This window comes from Adiantum capillus-veneris, chromosome 30 (genome assembly GCF_014529385.1).
Source record: "Adiantum capillus-veneris isolate H3 chromosome 30, ASM1452938v2, whole genome shotgun sequence".
In the NCBI taxonomy this organism is placed as follows: Eukaryota; Viridiplantae; Streptophyta; class Polypodiopsida; order Polypodiales; family Pteridaceae; genus Adiantum; species Adiantum capillus-veneris.
In genome coordinates, this window is record NC_140960.1 from 77,041,868 (window position 1) to 77,058,885 (window position 17,018).

General features: G+C 46.7%; 1 protein-coding gene across 1 annotated transcript in view; it reads left to right on the plus strand.

The window, feature by feature from the left end:
- The window catches only part of EMB3108 (DEA(D/H)-box RNA helicase family protein), a 163,673-nt gene extending 147,170 nt beyond the window's left edge, over window positions 1-16,503 (plus strand). The window contains exon 11 of the mRNA XM_086507086.1: window positions 16,122-16,503. Coding sequence (XP_086363212.1) covers window positions 16,122-16,147 — 26 coding nt within the window. The 3' untranslated portion in view covers window positions 16,148-16,503. The remainder of the gene's footprint in view (window positions 1-16,121) is intronic.
- The last annotated feature ends 515 nt before the right edge of the window (window positions 16,504-17,018 follow it).

The window sequence follows — 17,018 nt, forward strand, 5'->3', positions numbered from 1 at the left end:
CAAATCTTGCTCGTAGGTTGGTGATGACAGGTCCAAAGATCTTGGATCTGTAATAAGTGAACAAGCCCGTATGGAATGCTTCTTCTTGCATATAGTAGGATGGTAGAAACATCACCCTTGCATAGAATCCATGGAGCACTTCCTCCGAAGGTTGGCCAGATAAATCATAGTATAAGCCCTTGGCGCCTTTGAGGAATGACATCCATGCTGCATTTGTTTGCTCTGCACGGTGAGAAGTCTTCAAGCAGGTTAGGAGCATTTTAGCAACCTTTACCAACATGTTGCGTGCTAAATCTAGAAACCCTCAAAATAGCTGAATGGTCGAGGATAATGTTTCCACCCTATTTGTTTCTGTGGGTTGGTTATTTTGGGGTGGTGGAAACCTGGGGTAGTTAAGCCAAGTGGGCTGCTTTTTTTGGATGATAGAATGTTGTTGCCAGCTTCTAACTCTTAGTATCGGGCACTGCACATGATCTTTTGAGTATGCAGTCAAGATTGGACGCCTCGCTCTAGTCAGACAACAGAGAGAGCACCCTACTTGGATGAGGATATGGTTAGATGCGGGGTCACTTACATGCATATTTAAGACAATCTTGGTTAGCACTTTGGTATCTGCGTAAAGCTGAGTGGAACGCATATTGCCTATGGTGCTAGCTTCCAGGGGACATAATCCTACATGCATCATATGTATCTTCCAAACTATCGAGTCCCCTAGTCACTTCTTATGTGCGTGCCTTGCCTCATATCTTATGGAGAGCATGGGCCCTTCATTTGAGGAGAGCAGTTGTACAGTTCAGCTTTGCTACATGGGATTTAGTATCTTGGCTCATGCACCTTCCGAGAGAGCATTGATTTTATGAGGGTTTCAACAATGATCTGGTGTTCATGCTAACAACAGATAGAGAGACACTTTAAGCATGAGCCCGGTGTTAGCCAGACCGGGCGATCCACATTTCAAAGATGAGATATTTCCCATGATAGTTAGCATCACTTGTGGAACGTTGGAAGACTCGTTGCCTCCACGTTCTCAATGTGACACCGTCGGCTCTACAGGAGGTTGTCATCAGCGTTTGGCTCGATATTATCCACTATCTTCTGAGTTAGTGGGATACATCAGTTGGTTCCTCTAGGAAGCAAAGGAGCGGAGCGAAGACATGCTTTCATAGATGTTGGTGTAGATCACCTATGTTTTTCACTCTCTTCAGAGGATAGGTACAATAGCATCATGCTCCACCTCAATGGTTTTTACTCCATTCATTGCATGAGCCACTGAAACCGGCCCATAGGGCGATAGACTATGGCTTTCACCCGATCTTTAATTTACTTGAACTTTAGGACACAAAGGAATGTTGGAGAGGGGGAATGGGGAACACACCCGGAACACAAGCAACTGCCCCTATATAGCTTAGGGTACTCACAACACCCCTGTCCTCTCGAAAAGACCTTCATAAAAAACAATTTTCATTAGCAGGGCCTCGCCTGCACTCTGCCCAACGTACCTACTGCTGACAAGATCACCCACCCGCATGCACACACCACTCCGATTGACCTTGACCCTCTCAAGACACATGACTCCTCTTACTCTCTTTGCACACACACAGACGCCGCCGGTTCGGGGGGGCACACACTTCAACACTACCGACACTGATTGACACGAACGAGAGCAGAAGAAAGAGAAAAGGGGAGGGGGAAATCAACACCACACGGGCCAAAACGGGTGCAATCTTGATTCAAAAAAGCCACTTACAACCCTCAAAACGCAACGACCCTGGCTATTCCCAGGGAAGAAAAACACTCCTTCACTACACAACACAACCCTATGTGCATGAGGCTCCCACAATTCCTCAACTGCTTTCACCCTTCCCCATTCGCCCACGCGAGGAGGCACCTTAGTGATTCTTATCGGCCTTTCCCTTTTCAAGCCGCTGTGCGGCGCTCTGCAATTTAGTGCAACTTCGGCAACTTCCCCTGTGCGGCCTCCACCATCAAGCGTACACAGCTCTCCTTATTCTTCCAATTCTTCTTTCTTTTCCAAGGACCCTCCTTCCCCTCTTTGCCAAAGAAAAAACCCTCTCCCTCGAAAACGCTGCCTCCCCTTTTTCTTCTTCTCCCTCTTTTTTCCCCTTTCTAAAAAAAATCCTCTTGAGCAAGAGCGCTCGGTCCCCATAAGCCATTACAAAATCCTTTTTTTCCCTTAGCTGGTGGAGCTCACCTCAACCTTTCCTTTTTCAAATTCCAACGCCATTGCCTATTACATTTACCATTTATAACCAAGGAGAGATTTTAACGTAAGCTTCCCATGCCGCTGGTGCTCCATGTGCTCGAGTTCGCAGAACCACCCTCTCGCCAAGCCACACCCTGGCCAACCCCAAACCTTGAAAACTTTTCCGCTTTTGATCCATTCACACCCTCGAACATCAAGTTGCAAAAGTGAAAAAAAAAAACCCGATTCGCCTCCGTTGTGATTGTCCGCCAACTTAAATTGGGTGTATCGTGATGCCTTCGAATCCGATCGGCGAGCCATAAGTTTTGACTGACTCCCCACGTTGCATGGTACTTTCCAGAACCTTGACGAGCTCAACAAAATCCCTATCGACGCGCCTACCAACGCAGCCCGGTGAGCATATACCCGACCGTCCGGCAAATATTCCACAAGCCATAACTTGCTCGTTCAAGGCCCGATTGACAATCTGAAAAGACCGGCATGCTCCACAGCTCAAACACTTCACGTGTATCCACTGATCCCAGTTCTGGCCGCATGTCTGTACCTGCCCTATGTTAGGAAATATGACGTAGCTAAATAGATATTTGAGTAGATTACTTAATGGAGAGAGTAGATTTCACACACAAGAGATTATAGAGTAGAGAGAGAGAGAGAGAGAGAGAGAGAGAGAGAGAGAGAGAGAGAGAGAGAGAGAGAGAGAGAGAGAGAGAGAGAGAGAGAGAGAGAGAGAGACCAAATGACTGCAGCATTTTGGTCTAAATGATCTCGAATAGACATAGCTGCAATAGGGGTTAGTCAATTGGGCATCTATGAGGTCCCGACTGGATCTAGATGCGATTGCTAACTACATTGCCGATAAATCATGGTCTAAGATCCGAATGAATGTCATGTGATGTCCTGTGATGTCGTGTGATGTGACTGTCGATTGGTACATGTGCTAGATGTGTGTTCCTAGTACGTAGGTACTAACAGTCAGTGTCTGCTAAGACCGTTTATGGCCTCTGTCTGTTTCGTAGGCGTAGTCGAGGGCGATTACAATGCTTTCAAGGGGGGGGTATGTCACAAACTGCGACGTGGTTGCCCAGGACTGAATGATGACGTGACTGTCTAGTGTTGCAGGAAACCCTAATTGCTGCCATGGCAAGGCTGACATGTGGCAGCTGTACGGACCCCCGTGATCTGCGGTGGAATTTGCGGAAGCAACAGGCTGCGAGAGATTTTGCTTTTTGATAGCTTTTGGCCTTGCTTTATTCAACGCAAGAGAGAGAAAGCCTTTTGCTTTATTTTGTGGCCAAGTTTGGCTAGAGAGAGAGAACCTGCTTTATTTTTCAAAAGCTTTTGGATTTTCAGCTTTTGAGTTTAACAGCTTTTGGGCTTTGCTTTTAGCATCCCTTGTAATCTATAAATATGTGAGCAGGCCTCTCACAACTCAGAGCATCTGGACGTAGAGTCTGAGTGTGAGCGCCTGCCCGCACTCTTGTACTTTGAACTCAGATTAATACAAAAAGAAATACCGAAAGGGGCGCCAGTCTCTGGGGCCAATATCTCTAGGCACGGAACTCCGCCGGTGGGCCAGTGTCGAATGAATTGTGAACTGTTTTGAAGTGGTTATTTGGTGCTGTCACGGTAGATTCTTGACTTGGAGTGTCCAAGTCTGTTACAGGGGTGCAATATAGAGTTGACATTTTCACACACGAGAGAGAGAGAAATGAAATGAAATGAAATGTTATATTAACGTCTTCAAAAGGCCAAAATGACCTATGAGACCAATCAGTTACAAAATAGTGAATCTAATACCATGTCTGGGTACAAAAGAACTAGAAAAGAACTAGAAGTGGAACAAAATACTACTACTACTACTACAATCTAAAACTACGTGGGTGTAGCAGCTGATACAATAGGTACCCGGTAAACTGGATGTAACAGTGTGTGAAACAAAGATGGAAGAAATGGTGAGGATCCATCCTCATCTGCACTCTGGATGTCGAGAGAGTATGGCTCGAATCTTCTGTTGTAGTCTCCGTCGATGCTGTGTAGCTCCTCTCCTCAGTCGTGGTCGTCTGTATCTCTGTAGCTCCAATGCTCGGTCGATGAGAGTGCCAGTAGTGGTCGAATGAGTGTGGGACGAGCTCTGCAGTGGTGGTTGCTCCTCTGGCTGTCCCATATCTAGTGAAAAGAAATCTGTAATGTGTCTCTGGGACTGCCTCTCTCTAGCTCTCCCCAGTAAAGTGTCTCTATACCTGTGTAACTCAAGTAGATATAGTCCAAGACATCTCTGATCCTCATAACTCATGACCCTAGATAGAGGACCAAAACCCTCTCTGAATAAGCAGTGGAAATGCCCCCGTATCTCATAGAACACTGTGCAATGACATATGTAGTGCAACTCTGTCTCTGGCTCTCTCTGGCATAATCGGCATATCCTGCTGTCTGCTGGTATCCCTCTGAATCTACCAGTCTCAATCTCGAGCTGATGTGAGGATGTGCGTATCTGACCAATGGCACAACGCAAACCATGAGACATATGTGTGTCCATGTAGCTGGGTCGAATCACAAACCCATCTCCTGTGAGGTGGAGAAGATGCTCTCTATAGAAAGCCATTTTCGTGCTCAACTCCTGAGGCGGCTCTATCCATGTCCTCCTGGTGTCGAGCTGGATCAGGTCCTGACGAATGAGTCTAGTGATCTCCACCCGTGTAAGAGACAGCGAGGGTGCCTGAAGAGAATACTGGAAAGGGGGCAACCTGTCCATGGTGAAGCCATGCGTCTGAAACCATGAAGTCATCTGTGCATACCAGCATGAAGTGTCCCCCTGTAGAGCTAACTGTCTGGAAGACTCAAGGGCCAGTCTAGCATATCTGTCTCTAGTAGTATCCCATAGGCTGTGCACAAAGGACACTGATCTGGTAAGCGCCTCAATCTCCATGGGGGGGGCAGCTAGCTCTGCTCGAATGATCGCGTGAGGTACGGAGGCCTTGGCTCTAATCAATCGGGAGATCATAGATACCAAGGGCCTCTCCATACGTCTCCAACCATCCTGGCCTACAGAAGGTCCCCATACCTGTACCCCATACATCATAGATGAGGCTACTAAAGTATCAAAGAGCCATAACTTTGTCCGAGGTTCCTGGAACTGAACCTGCGAACACATCCTCTCCAAGCCTCCCAAGGCCGCATAAGCTCTGGTCAGTCTAGTCTCTGCTGCTCTCCCCAAAGAAAACCTCGGCCCAGTGAAGACTATCCCAAGGTAAGTGTATGCATCTGTATACTCCACAATCTCTTGACCATACGTGAAGGTCGGTGCCGATCTCCTGATCCACTGCGGTGTGGTGTTAAACACCATGACCTTGGTTTTACCAAGGTTTACAGACAATCCACTATCCTCTGCAAAACTGTGTAATGCATCCAATTGTCGCTGCATACCCTCTGGTGAGTCAGAGATCAAGACAATATCATCAGCATATAACAACAATGGGATCCACGTCCCTGCCAGAGAGAGAGAGAGAGAGAGAGAGAGAGAGAGAGAGAGAGAGAGAGAGAGAATTGATTGTCGTTCTCAAAGGTCAAATATGGTATCAAAAGAAACATATGTGTAGGGTGTGTGGAGTTGATAAGTGACTCTCAATGCTCACGAATTGTGGTTATTAGGATCGTAATAAAGAGTCCGCATTTCGATTGGGAGAGGAATATGTGTAGGGAGAGGTCATGGCTGAAAATGTGGGGGTGATGCTTAGACTCAAGTAGGGGGTGATGCTTAGAATCGTGAATTTTTTGGGGGCATGGAGTGCATAGCCGATAAATCATAATACTCCTTGTAGGTGCCCCAACGACCTCTCTCACATTGTAGAGATTAGAATTGAGCCGGATGGAGGCAATAGTGCAAATCGCACTTGAGGGGACGAGCTCAAGCATCTAAGGATGGATACGGTTCCATTGTTTAAAGAAGAAGATGGTTTGGTAATCAGGGGGTATAATATATGAAGCGTGAAACCCAAGATTTCTCCCAAGACGTGATACATTGGCATTGTTAAAAAGCCTTTTACTCTGGAGTCTATTGAGGCATCATGAAGCAAGTGTAATTCATCTTTCCAAACCACTTCTTGATGTCTTGCATCCATCCCGAACTTAAGATTTTACTTTTGTGTGTCTTCTTATACTTTTTACTTGCTTCCCGTGCAATCCTCACAAGGCGATGTGAAGGGTTTTTTCCCATCTCAACCATGTACTCCACAACTCTCTTTGCACCCATAACCTCAATGGGAATCGATCTAGACTCGAGAAGTAAAGAGCATGTATGGTGTTTGTGTATTGACTTGGAGATGCTACCTCCATACGTCAACTCCATAAAGAAGCACGAGTGTCACCCAAGTGTCAAAGAGGTACTTCTTAAGAGCCCCAACAATTAATCCCTATTAATCTTTGAGCAAAGTACAAGGGAGTCTGCGGGAACTCACACTTTGACTCTGCGTCCAGATGCCCTTGAACCTATTTATTGTTACAAGGGATGCCCAAAAGCAAAGCCCCAAAATCTCAAACTCAAAAGCTCTTAACTCAAAAGCAACTGTAATCCAAAAGCTGCCCCAAAATCAGCCAACGTAACTTGCGGAGATCCGTACGTATTGCCACGTCAGCAACTCAACGCGATTTGCAGAGATCTTGCCACGTCAGCAATTAGCGGATTTTACGGAGATCTGTACGGCACTGCCACATCCGCGTTTTCCGGCGCTACATACGCCCCTCTTGAAAGAATTGTAATCGCCCTCGATTACGCTTACAAAACAGACAGAGGCCATAAACTGTCTTAGTAGACTAATATGCGCTAGACACGACACATCTAGCACTTGTACAAAATGACAGTCACATCACTGGACATCACAGGACATCACAAGGCAAATCACATACAAAATCATTCCTAATCTCAGAGCATGATTATTCGGCAACGTATTTAGTAATTGCATCTAGATCGAGTCTGGACCTCACGGATGCCCGATTAACTAATCCTTATTGCAATCATGTCTATAGAGATTTATGAGACCGAAATGCTACAGTCATTTTGTCTTTCAATTCCTGCACTCAAACAAGTCAAGTACAAATTAATCATATTGACTTTCTGGAATTCCTGTCATAAAGTCATTCGGCAGAATATTGGTCAGCCCATTAGTATCCCTGAAATCCAAAGGGGACATCAGTGACTTTAGTCCAAATTGAGGTAATCCGTTGACAAAGTAGCGGAGTGATTCGCAAACCCGCTTCTAGACCTTGGCAAAAGCAGTGTCCAAGTCCCTCTTGTACTGGTCAGCTTCAAAAATCTTATCCTGGGTCTAGGGAAAGCTGATTCCATTTTTCCTTTCTTTCCTTGTGCCTTGGGACCTGCGGGTAGCGTCTTTCGCTTCCCTGTCCATTGGCACGGCAGAGTCAATCATCGAAACCCTAAGACGCACTATCATCTAATTCCTCTTTTTCTGAAATCCTTTGATGAACTTGCATCTGGTTTCCTTAGTTCGTCGGAACCTTTTGATTCGCCAGAATCCTGTGATGAGCTATCATCTGGTTCCGTTCATTCATTCGCTTCACTGGCAGACTCTTGCCTTTTTGAGGTGGATGCTATCCTGCCCGTCGCATAAGTCAATGAGCCGGCATGCATTTCAAATGGTTGCTTAGTCATGGCCCATAAGTATCTGAATGAAGTCAAACTTCTGGTGTAAAGCATAGTCTTGAATCTCTTTAGCAAATCATAGCAAAATTGCTCAATCTGGTCTTTCAAAAGAATCTTTGACAAGTATCCCAAAATCTCTGGCAATAGTCATCCAATGTATCTTTCTCAATCATTTTCAAATGATGCCAAGGTGTGATGACATCTCTTGCATATACATCCAATATCCAAGTTGATGTGAAAAAGAATTTTAACCACGTCGCATATGTTTCTCTGCGTAACAACAGAGTAGATCACCATGCTGGCACTATTCTTTTCAAGTACAATGCCGTCTGTCACACTGCCTGGAATGCTTTGAGAACTGCTCTCGAGAGAAGGCGACGTCAAATTGTTGTACAAACTCAAGGGCTCGATGGGTGTCCTGGTAGCCTGAAAAAAAATTTGTCTGAAACCTGACGGCTTGACTTCCTTCCTTGAACTCCTTGGTTTTCGTGTTGATCTGGTCATTGTCAAAAGAGGATGAGCTCGCCTCCTTTGAACTGCTAGGTGGCCTTTGATGCCTTCTAGACTTTTTTTAAAAAAATCTACTTCAAACAAATCTTGTCTTAGGTGCTTAGAAACTGAAGAAGCTTCTTAGCACCCTCGAACACTTCAAATGGCGACTTCCTTGTGTGTCATTGTAGGCAAACTCCACCAAGGGCAAATTCTTTTCCCATTGAGTCTTCTAATCAGAGATGTAAGACCTCTATGAATCTAGAACAACTGAATTTGCAATCTCAGATTGCCATATGTCTGCGGTGGTGTAGTAGGGCTACAGTGTCACTTCACAGGACAGACAGTTGGACAGTTGGTTACACTTGGTCTGGTTCACACTGGACGGACCCTCTGGTCTGGGAGTGACACGTGGCAGGTACCTACCGACGGTGGTCTAGTGGACCTCGTGGCCAGGTCACCACATGGTTGACATTTATGAGCCGTTGGTGGCTCTTTATGGTGATACATATGAGTAGTCGTTCTGGGCCAGTGGCATTATTTTGTGCGTAGTAGTCGTCTAGTGTGAATCTTTTACACAGAGCACGTCTGCACCATCCCGGCACATCTGAGCCTCGACACCCCCATTGTACCTAAGAGTCCTGGGCTGGAGCTGAGTGTGCTGCCACGCCAGACTCTATATCAATCTTTGAGATAGTCGAGTCATATGTTTTGGCCTGCTGTTGTGTCTTTGAGAGCTCTGTTGACGTCTATTGTTTCCTTTCTGTTCATCTGTTTGAGGGAGATTCAGTCTGTTTGAGTGAGATTGTCACGCACATTGCACTGTAGAGAGCACGACACATTATCCGCGCTACAGGTGCTCTCATTTTGGCGATCACGGTGGGACCTCAATTGAAGTCTCACTCTGTTACTCTGTTGAGTAGTTGGTTTCTTCGCTTCGCCTGTGCAGCCGGTTGGTCTGGTCCAGTTTCACCCATTGACAGCTTAATCTAGTTGGTCTAGTCTCTTGACAGCTTAACCTAGCTGGTCTAGTCTCTTGACAGCTTAACCTAGCTGGTCTAGTCTCTTGACAGCTTAACCTAGCTGGTCTAGTCTCTCGCCCTGGTCCAGCCCTGGTCCAAGTCCTAGTCCTCGTCCCTGGTCCCTGGTCCTTGGTCCTTGGTCCTGGTCTAGTCCTCGCCTTGGTCCAACCCTCGTCCCTGGTCCCTGGTCCTTGGTCCTTGGTCCTGGTCTAGTCCTTGCCCTGGTCCAACCCTCCTCGTCCTGGTCCTTGGTCCTGGTCTAGTCCTTGGTCCTGGGTCGTGGTCTAGTCCTCGCCCTAGTCCAGCCCTCCTCGTCCTGCCAGCTAGGTGGTCTAGTCACTGGTCCTGGACCAGGCGATCTAGTCACTATCCTCACTTGTTCTGTTTTAGGCCTGTGTTGTTCACTGCATGACACATACAAGGCGGTCAGTTGAGCGTCAAAGCGCACTACTGAGCCCTCTGAAGCACTATAACAGAAGACGCCCTGTGGTATCTAGTAGAAGTCCATTAACCTCATCAACCATACCTCCACATACGACATCCCCCATTCCTTCATCCGGTTCCACATCTTCCAGATCACCTTCTCCAGCAAAGCTCTCTCCTATTCTGCTACAGCAGGCTATTGAGCAACAGGCTCAACAAGGGGCCATGGAGGCGTTGGCTAGTGTGTTGGCCAAGGTAAACATCAAGTTCCCCACCTTCAAAGGACTCTCCTCGGAAGATGCGGACGACCATGCACGGAGGTTTGTATCTCTCTGTAGAGGACGTGGTCTTAACAGGGAAGATGCTTATCTGGTACTTTTTCCATCCACCTTGGACGGCTTAGCAGACAAATGGTACAGCCAGTTTGCAGAGAATCATTTTGCAACTTGGGCAGACTTAAGACAACAGTTCTGTGCAGCTTTCAGGCCGGGCGACTACCAAGAGAAAGTGTTGGATGAGTTGGCCAACATGGTGCTCCAACCAGAGGAGACTTTTGCAGAGCTTATGACCAAAACCAAGTCTCTGGTTGCCAAGCTTCCCTAGCAACCCGGTGAATTCATGGTTAAGAAGTGGGTGGAGAAGGTGCTCCCCAAAACCTCTCAACAAAAACTCCGGGAGAGCCTCCGAGCCGACGCCACTCTGGAGGAATTCATCGCCGCTGCTACGAGGATAGAGGGGGCTAGGAAGCTGTTCACCAGCCCCCCTCACATAGAGACCCCCTCTGTGTTTTTGGACAGTCCTTCTGATCCTTTATCTTCTTTACGCAGGGAACTGGAAGCCCTAAAGTTACAGCGAGCTCTTCAAGAAGAGAGGTCCTTCTCTCTTAGACAAGAGAAGCCTCCACATCACGAGGCATTAGAACAGATTAAGCGCGAGCTAGAAGAGCTCAAGTGTCAGCAAGAGACTAAGGCTACGATTTGGTGTAGCTCATGCCGCTCTCCAGGGCACCCTCCACAGGAATGCCCCCTCCGGGTTTACTGCCACTTCTATGAAAAATCTGGACATGAGGACAAGGATTGTTACTACCTCAAGGGATTGCGACAAATACAACAAAGTCTTGGTCCTTCTCTTCAGCAAGGTCCAGCACCTGCATCCAACATGGTTTCTCCTTGTGGCCATCCACACCATATGCCACCTTTGCTGACAGCCCCTCCTATGCAAGGTATGCAGAGCACTTTTCCCTCTCAGAGCTTTTATCATACCCATGCTCCCTCACCACCTCACAGCTTCTATGCCTCCACCTCCAACTCCATGGAGCAAGGACCACCTCGTCCTTCGACTCGCCCTTTGAATCGGCCCATTTTGTGCTACAGATGCGGGGAATATGGGCATTACCAAAGCAAATGCCCCCTGCCAGAAGGGTCCCCTCCTTACCGTCATTGCCCTGAAACGAAGGATCACTACAGTAAGGATTTCCCTAAACTTCGTGCATCCACGCCTTCGAACTCAAGTCAAAGCCAGAATGAATTCACCTTTCCCAAGCTCAATTTGATAGCAGTTAGCAATGTTTCTCAGCTGCCCCCTTCTACCCACGTGGTTACCCATAAAGATAAGCCGCCGCAGTTGGCAGAGGAGCCATCGGGCGTCCTCACCCAGGCCCAGAGAGCCGCTCTCGGTCTTAGCATTCCATCAAGTTCAACTCCCCCACACATTCTCACACCCGTGGAAACCCTGCCTGCAGCTGTAAACAAGCCATCCCCCAGTGCCATGAAGGAATCCAAATCCTTGCCTCAGATATTGATGAAGCCTTCTTGGAAGCCGTTTCCGATCTACAGAAGATCAAGGTACCAGAGGAACAACAGGTAGAACAAGAAAAGCTTACAGCAGAGACAGTCTTGGAGAACACCTTCCAAAAAGTGTCCCTCTATGATATGCTACGGCTAGATGCAAGTTTTAGAAGTGACACCCTTGCTGTTATTCAGTCACTTTATCCTGGAGCAGGTCCTAGTGGCGGGCACCTCCCAGTGCGACCATCAGAGTCCTATATGATATCGAATCCTGCTGCTCCACTCACTGATTATAGAAGCCCTCGCCTGACAGTGTCCGTTTTGGGTCGAAAATTCTCAGGAGTGATAGTGGATGGTGGATCTGGCATCAACCTATTGCCCGAGTTCACTATGTTAGCTCTAGGTCTACAGCCTACTCGCCCTGCTCCATTCACAGTTACATTGGCCGACCAAAGGACAGTCTACCCAGTGGGCATAGTGGGCAATGTGCCTCTGCAGGTACAAGATTTTAGTTTTAACTTGGATTTTGTTGTGGTTCGTCTTCCCCAGGTTGAGGGCGGATTTCCTTTGCTCATTGGAAGACCATGGCTACGACACACTAAAGCACTTCATGATTGGGGAAACGACGCAATGTGTATACATACTTCTCGCTCCTCGATGCAACCCATTCTCTTAGAAGGTGGTATGGATCCCTTGGTGCAGCAAGTTTCTTTGTCAATGGAAACCAAACCTGAACAAGAACAGCCTACTACACCTGAAGGGTCAGATGAAGATCTGTTGGAGTGGTTGGAGGCTACCAAATCTATGCCTTGTTATGGAGTCTCTATTCACTCTTTGCATGAAGGTACACCCTCTTCAAATGGTGCCACAGTAACTACACCAAATGAGCCATCGGAGCCTATGAAGAAGTATAGAAGCAATAAGAAATCTCCTCTACAAACACCTTTGGTGTCTGCTTCTCCGACCAGAACAAATCTCTCCTTTGTGTATAGCAAACTCCCTTCACAGAGCCCGTCCTGCAAGATGAATTCTAAGATCATGATCGCTGTATTGCTCATGGTAACTGCGTGCTCATTATGTGCACCTATCTACCCTATCCCCCTCTCCCCCTCACTACCCCTCGCCTTACCCTACCCCTCACCCCCTCGCCCTAGTCCCTCGCCCTCGCCCTCCCACCTACATACCCCCTCGCCCTCCCCTTCCCCCTCTCACCTACCTACCCCTCGCCCTAGCCCCCTACCTACCCCTGCGCCCTCGCCCTCCCCCTCTCACCTACCTACCCCCTCGCTCTCGCCCTCGCCCTCCCCCTCTCACCTACCTACCCCCTCGCCCTAGCCCCCCTACCTACCCCTCGCCCTCGCCCTCGCCCTCCCACCTACCTACCCCCTCGCCCTAGCCCTCCCCCTCGCCCTTGCCTCCCCTTGTCCCCTAGGCCCTAGCCCCTAGTCTCTAGCCCCTCGCCCCTAGCCCCTAGCCCATAGCCCATAGTCCCCTAGTCCCTAGCCCCTAGTCCCTCGTCCCTAGCCCCTAGTCCCTAGCCCCTAGTCCCTCGCCCCTAAACCCTAGTCCCTAGTCCCTCTCCCCTAGCCCCTCGTCCCTTGTCCCTTGTCCCTAGTCCCTAGCCCCTCGCCCCTCGTCCCTAGTCCCTCGCCCTCGCCCTCGCCCTAAAAGAAAAAAAAAAGTTAAAAAAAAAAGAAAAAGTTAAAAAAAAAGAAAAAGAAAAAAAAAGTGTAGCCTGCTACAGTGTCACTTTCACTTTCACACAACAGTAGTTTGCAGTTGGGCTTTGGTCAGTTGGTCTTTGATCTGGTCGTTTCCACTTGGGCAGACACACGTGGCAGGATGGTGGGTTCTTGCCTAGTTAGAGGCTTAAGGCGATTGCAAGCAGTGTAGTGTTTTTAACTCCAGTTTTGAGGTATGTATGGTCATGGGCCTAACACGTACTTCAAGAAAGATCTACGGAAGCAGTACCTAGTGGTTTTCCTTCACAGCTTTCTCAGTATTCCTCTCACCGAGACGGTGAGCGGTCTTGTGGCGGGCAACCTGTAGCAGGGCTACAGTGTCACTTCACAGGACAGACAGTTGGACAGTTGGTTACACTTGGTCTGGTTCACACTGGACGGACCCTCTGGTCTGGGAGTGACACGTGGCAGGTACCTACCGACGGTGGTCTAGTGGACCTCGTGGCCAGGTCACCACATGGTTGACATTTATGAGCCGTTGGTGGCTCTTTATGGTGATACATATGAGTAGTCGTTCTGGGCCAGTGGCATTATTTTGTGCGTAGTAGTCGTCTAGTGTGAATCTTTTACACAGAGCACGTCTGCACCATCCCGGCACATCTGAGCCTCGACACCCCCATTGTACCTAAGAGTCCTGGGCTGGAGCTGAGTGTGCTGCCACGCCAGACTCTATATCAATCTTTGAGATAGTCGAGTCATATGTTTTGGCCTGCTGTTGTGTCTTTGAGAGCTCTGTTGACGTCTATTGTTTCCTTTCTGTTCATCTGTTTGAGGGAGATTCAGTCTGTTTGAGTGAGATTGTCACGCACATTGCACTAAGGACCACCCACTGTAGAGAGCACGACACATTATCCGCGCTACAGGTGGAATGATGACGAGAACTGCAACCGTGTGCTAATGTTCTCCCAAATAGCCCTCCAAAACAAACTCGTGAATAAGAGGTCTCTGTCGGAGACTATTTTCTCAGGCATGCCATGTAGTCGGAAAAAAAAATCTGTGCAATGAGCAGTCTAGCTAAATGATCCGGCTTGACTGTTTTCTTCACTGGAATGAAGTGAGCTTGCTTGCTAAATGTGTCGATGACAGTCCAAATGCCATCATGCCCACTCTGTGTCTTCGGGACATCAAAAATGAAATCCATTGCAATACTTTCCTAGGGGCGTGTGGGAATGGGTAAAGGCTTGTAGTAATCCCTGTGCCTTATGCCTGTCAAACTTGACCTTCTGGCATACTAAACAACTGCAAACAAATTTGTCCACATCTTTCTTGAGTCTCGGCCAAAAGAAGTAATGCTCCACACCTTTGAAGGTGGTGTCGATGCCGCGTGTCCCGTAAAAGTTGGACAATGGCACTCAATCAAAACCTTTTCCCTCAACGGATGTGTGACGCACAACGTCGTTTTCTTCATCAAGTAGCCATCCCGTATGGAATATCTCGCTACTTCCTCCCCATTATGTATTCGAGTGAATATATCGGAAAAATCCGAATGTGTGGCGTACTAATCGACCATGTCCTTGAAGCTTTTATGATGAATCGCCGAAATAGCCAAGACTAACGACTTTGAGACAAAGCCATGACATAGCATGTTTCCTACGTTCGGTTGCTCATATAGATTCTTGCAATGCATATACATATTCATAAGAGTTACGTACCGAAACTCTTAATACGCTTGTCCTTTTTATTTATCCGAAATTTACCACGTGCTTATGCTTTCTCTTGAGGTTGAAAAATCTGTTCATTGACTTCCTACCTCCTTTTTTGGAGATGTGCTTTGTATGCATGTAGATGCTTTTTATACTCTTCCTTATCTTTGTTTGCATCTAAATTCATCAAGTACTTGCGTGCTTCTTTACATTCCGGCTCAAATCATTTCTTCTTTTAGCTACGTTTATTGACACCTTTGCAAGACATGTGCTTCACAAGAAAGCATTCCTCCGCAGGAGAGAAAATAACTTGCTTGAAAACTTCCCCTTTGCATTCTAGTGTTGGATCATTTGGAAGCTTTATTTCCCGTAACTTTGGCTCAACCATATAACTATACACAAGTGCTCTTTTGAAGTCTATGCACAAAGATGATTGTCCCACACTATGGTTGGAGATTACATGCTTGGGTCTCTCCCTACATTTGAGATCAATACTTGAAAAGTCTTGCGATCCGATTTTGGATTCCATTGGCCAAGTGTAAAATTTTGTATGCAATCCAATATGAATTGTGAAAATAATATATGTAGAAGTGACTTGCCATATCAATCCATCTCTTTTTTATCACTAGAGATTGGCTATTCATGTGCACATCCTCTGATCTCCTTGAAACATGTGGCATATCAAATTGTTGTATGTCATGTTGCAAACTTCTTGTGTGTGCATTTGTATCACCCAAGACAATAACTTCGCCCTTGTCCTTGAAGTGAACAATGTCTTCCTCTAGATCGACTAAAGGTTGGATCTCTATCCAAGCAAGCATAAAAATTAAGAGTCACGGTGAGGAATGGAACAACCCATTACAAAAGTAGGTGTGCTAAATTCTAATTCGTGTCATTATTTTCAGCCATATGAGTGTTTGTGCTTATCATCTTTGATGATGAGAGAGAAATGAAATAAAATGTTATATTAACGTCTTCAAAAGGCCAAAATGACCTACAAGACCAAAAGGCTACATCCATGTATGACTCCAGTACAATGTCTAGGAAAGATAAAAATAAAAATAAATGAGGAGAGAGAGAGAGAGAGAGAGAGAGAGAGAGAGAGAGAGAGAGAGAGAGAGTTTTCTTTTGGCAGAGTTGGTTTCTCAACTGGTGGAGTAGCATTAAAAAGATTTTGAGAGAAGAGTTGTGAACCCTCTTCACTTCAATGGAAATGCGGACATGTTTGGATATTTTTTGGTAATCGTGGCAAAGGATGAAAGAGGTTTCATCGACTAATTTGTGACCTGATATGAAGGTTCATATGTTATCAAGGTGATTGGATTTATAAACCAATCATATCTCTTGCTATCTTAAGGGTTAGGATCACATAGACAATCTAATTTGGAGTATGTTCTTTTTGGGGCCTTTCTTACACACACACACACACACACACACACACACACACACACACACACACACACACAGAGAGAGAGAGAGAGAGAGAGAGAGAGAGAGAGAGAGAGAGAGAGAGAGATGTTAAAGTGCCCTACGAGACCAAAACAGTACATCATGAAAATGTATCTCTTATCTGAAAGGAAATAGAAAAAACCAGCTGATAGCGAAAAGGCAAAAAAGACTGCCTACCTAGAACTACATCCATAGCCCAAGGTGTATAAGCTATCATTGAAAAGTTCTCTCCTCATGGGAAGATGTACATGTAAATGATTGAGATTCCTCTGTCTATGATGCGGTATATTTTAATACTGTTTTTGAAGCCTTTGCAAGTAACAAGTAAGTTGATGTGAGGAATTACACACAATTTCATCAGAGGATGAATCATAGCCTAATTTTACACACTCAAAGGTCCATGTGTTGGATCAAAGGGTATGACTTCAGGAACTTAAGGTTTAGGTTTGTATATTTTGTGCAGGCCCCCCCCCCCCCCCCCCCCCCTCCCTTTCTCAAGAATTGCCTATTTTGACCAACAAGTGCAAAGGGCATCTGCTTGCTTATTTTGAGCATGGGATTATTTTCAAGCAAATGTTAGCAG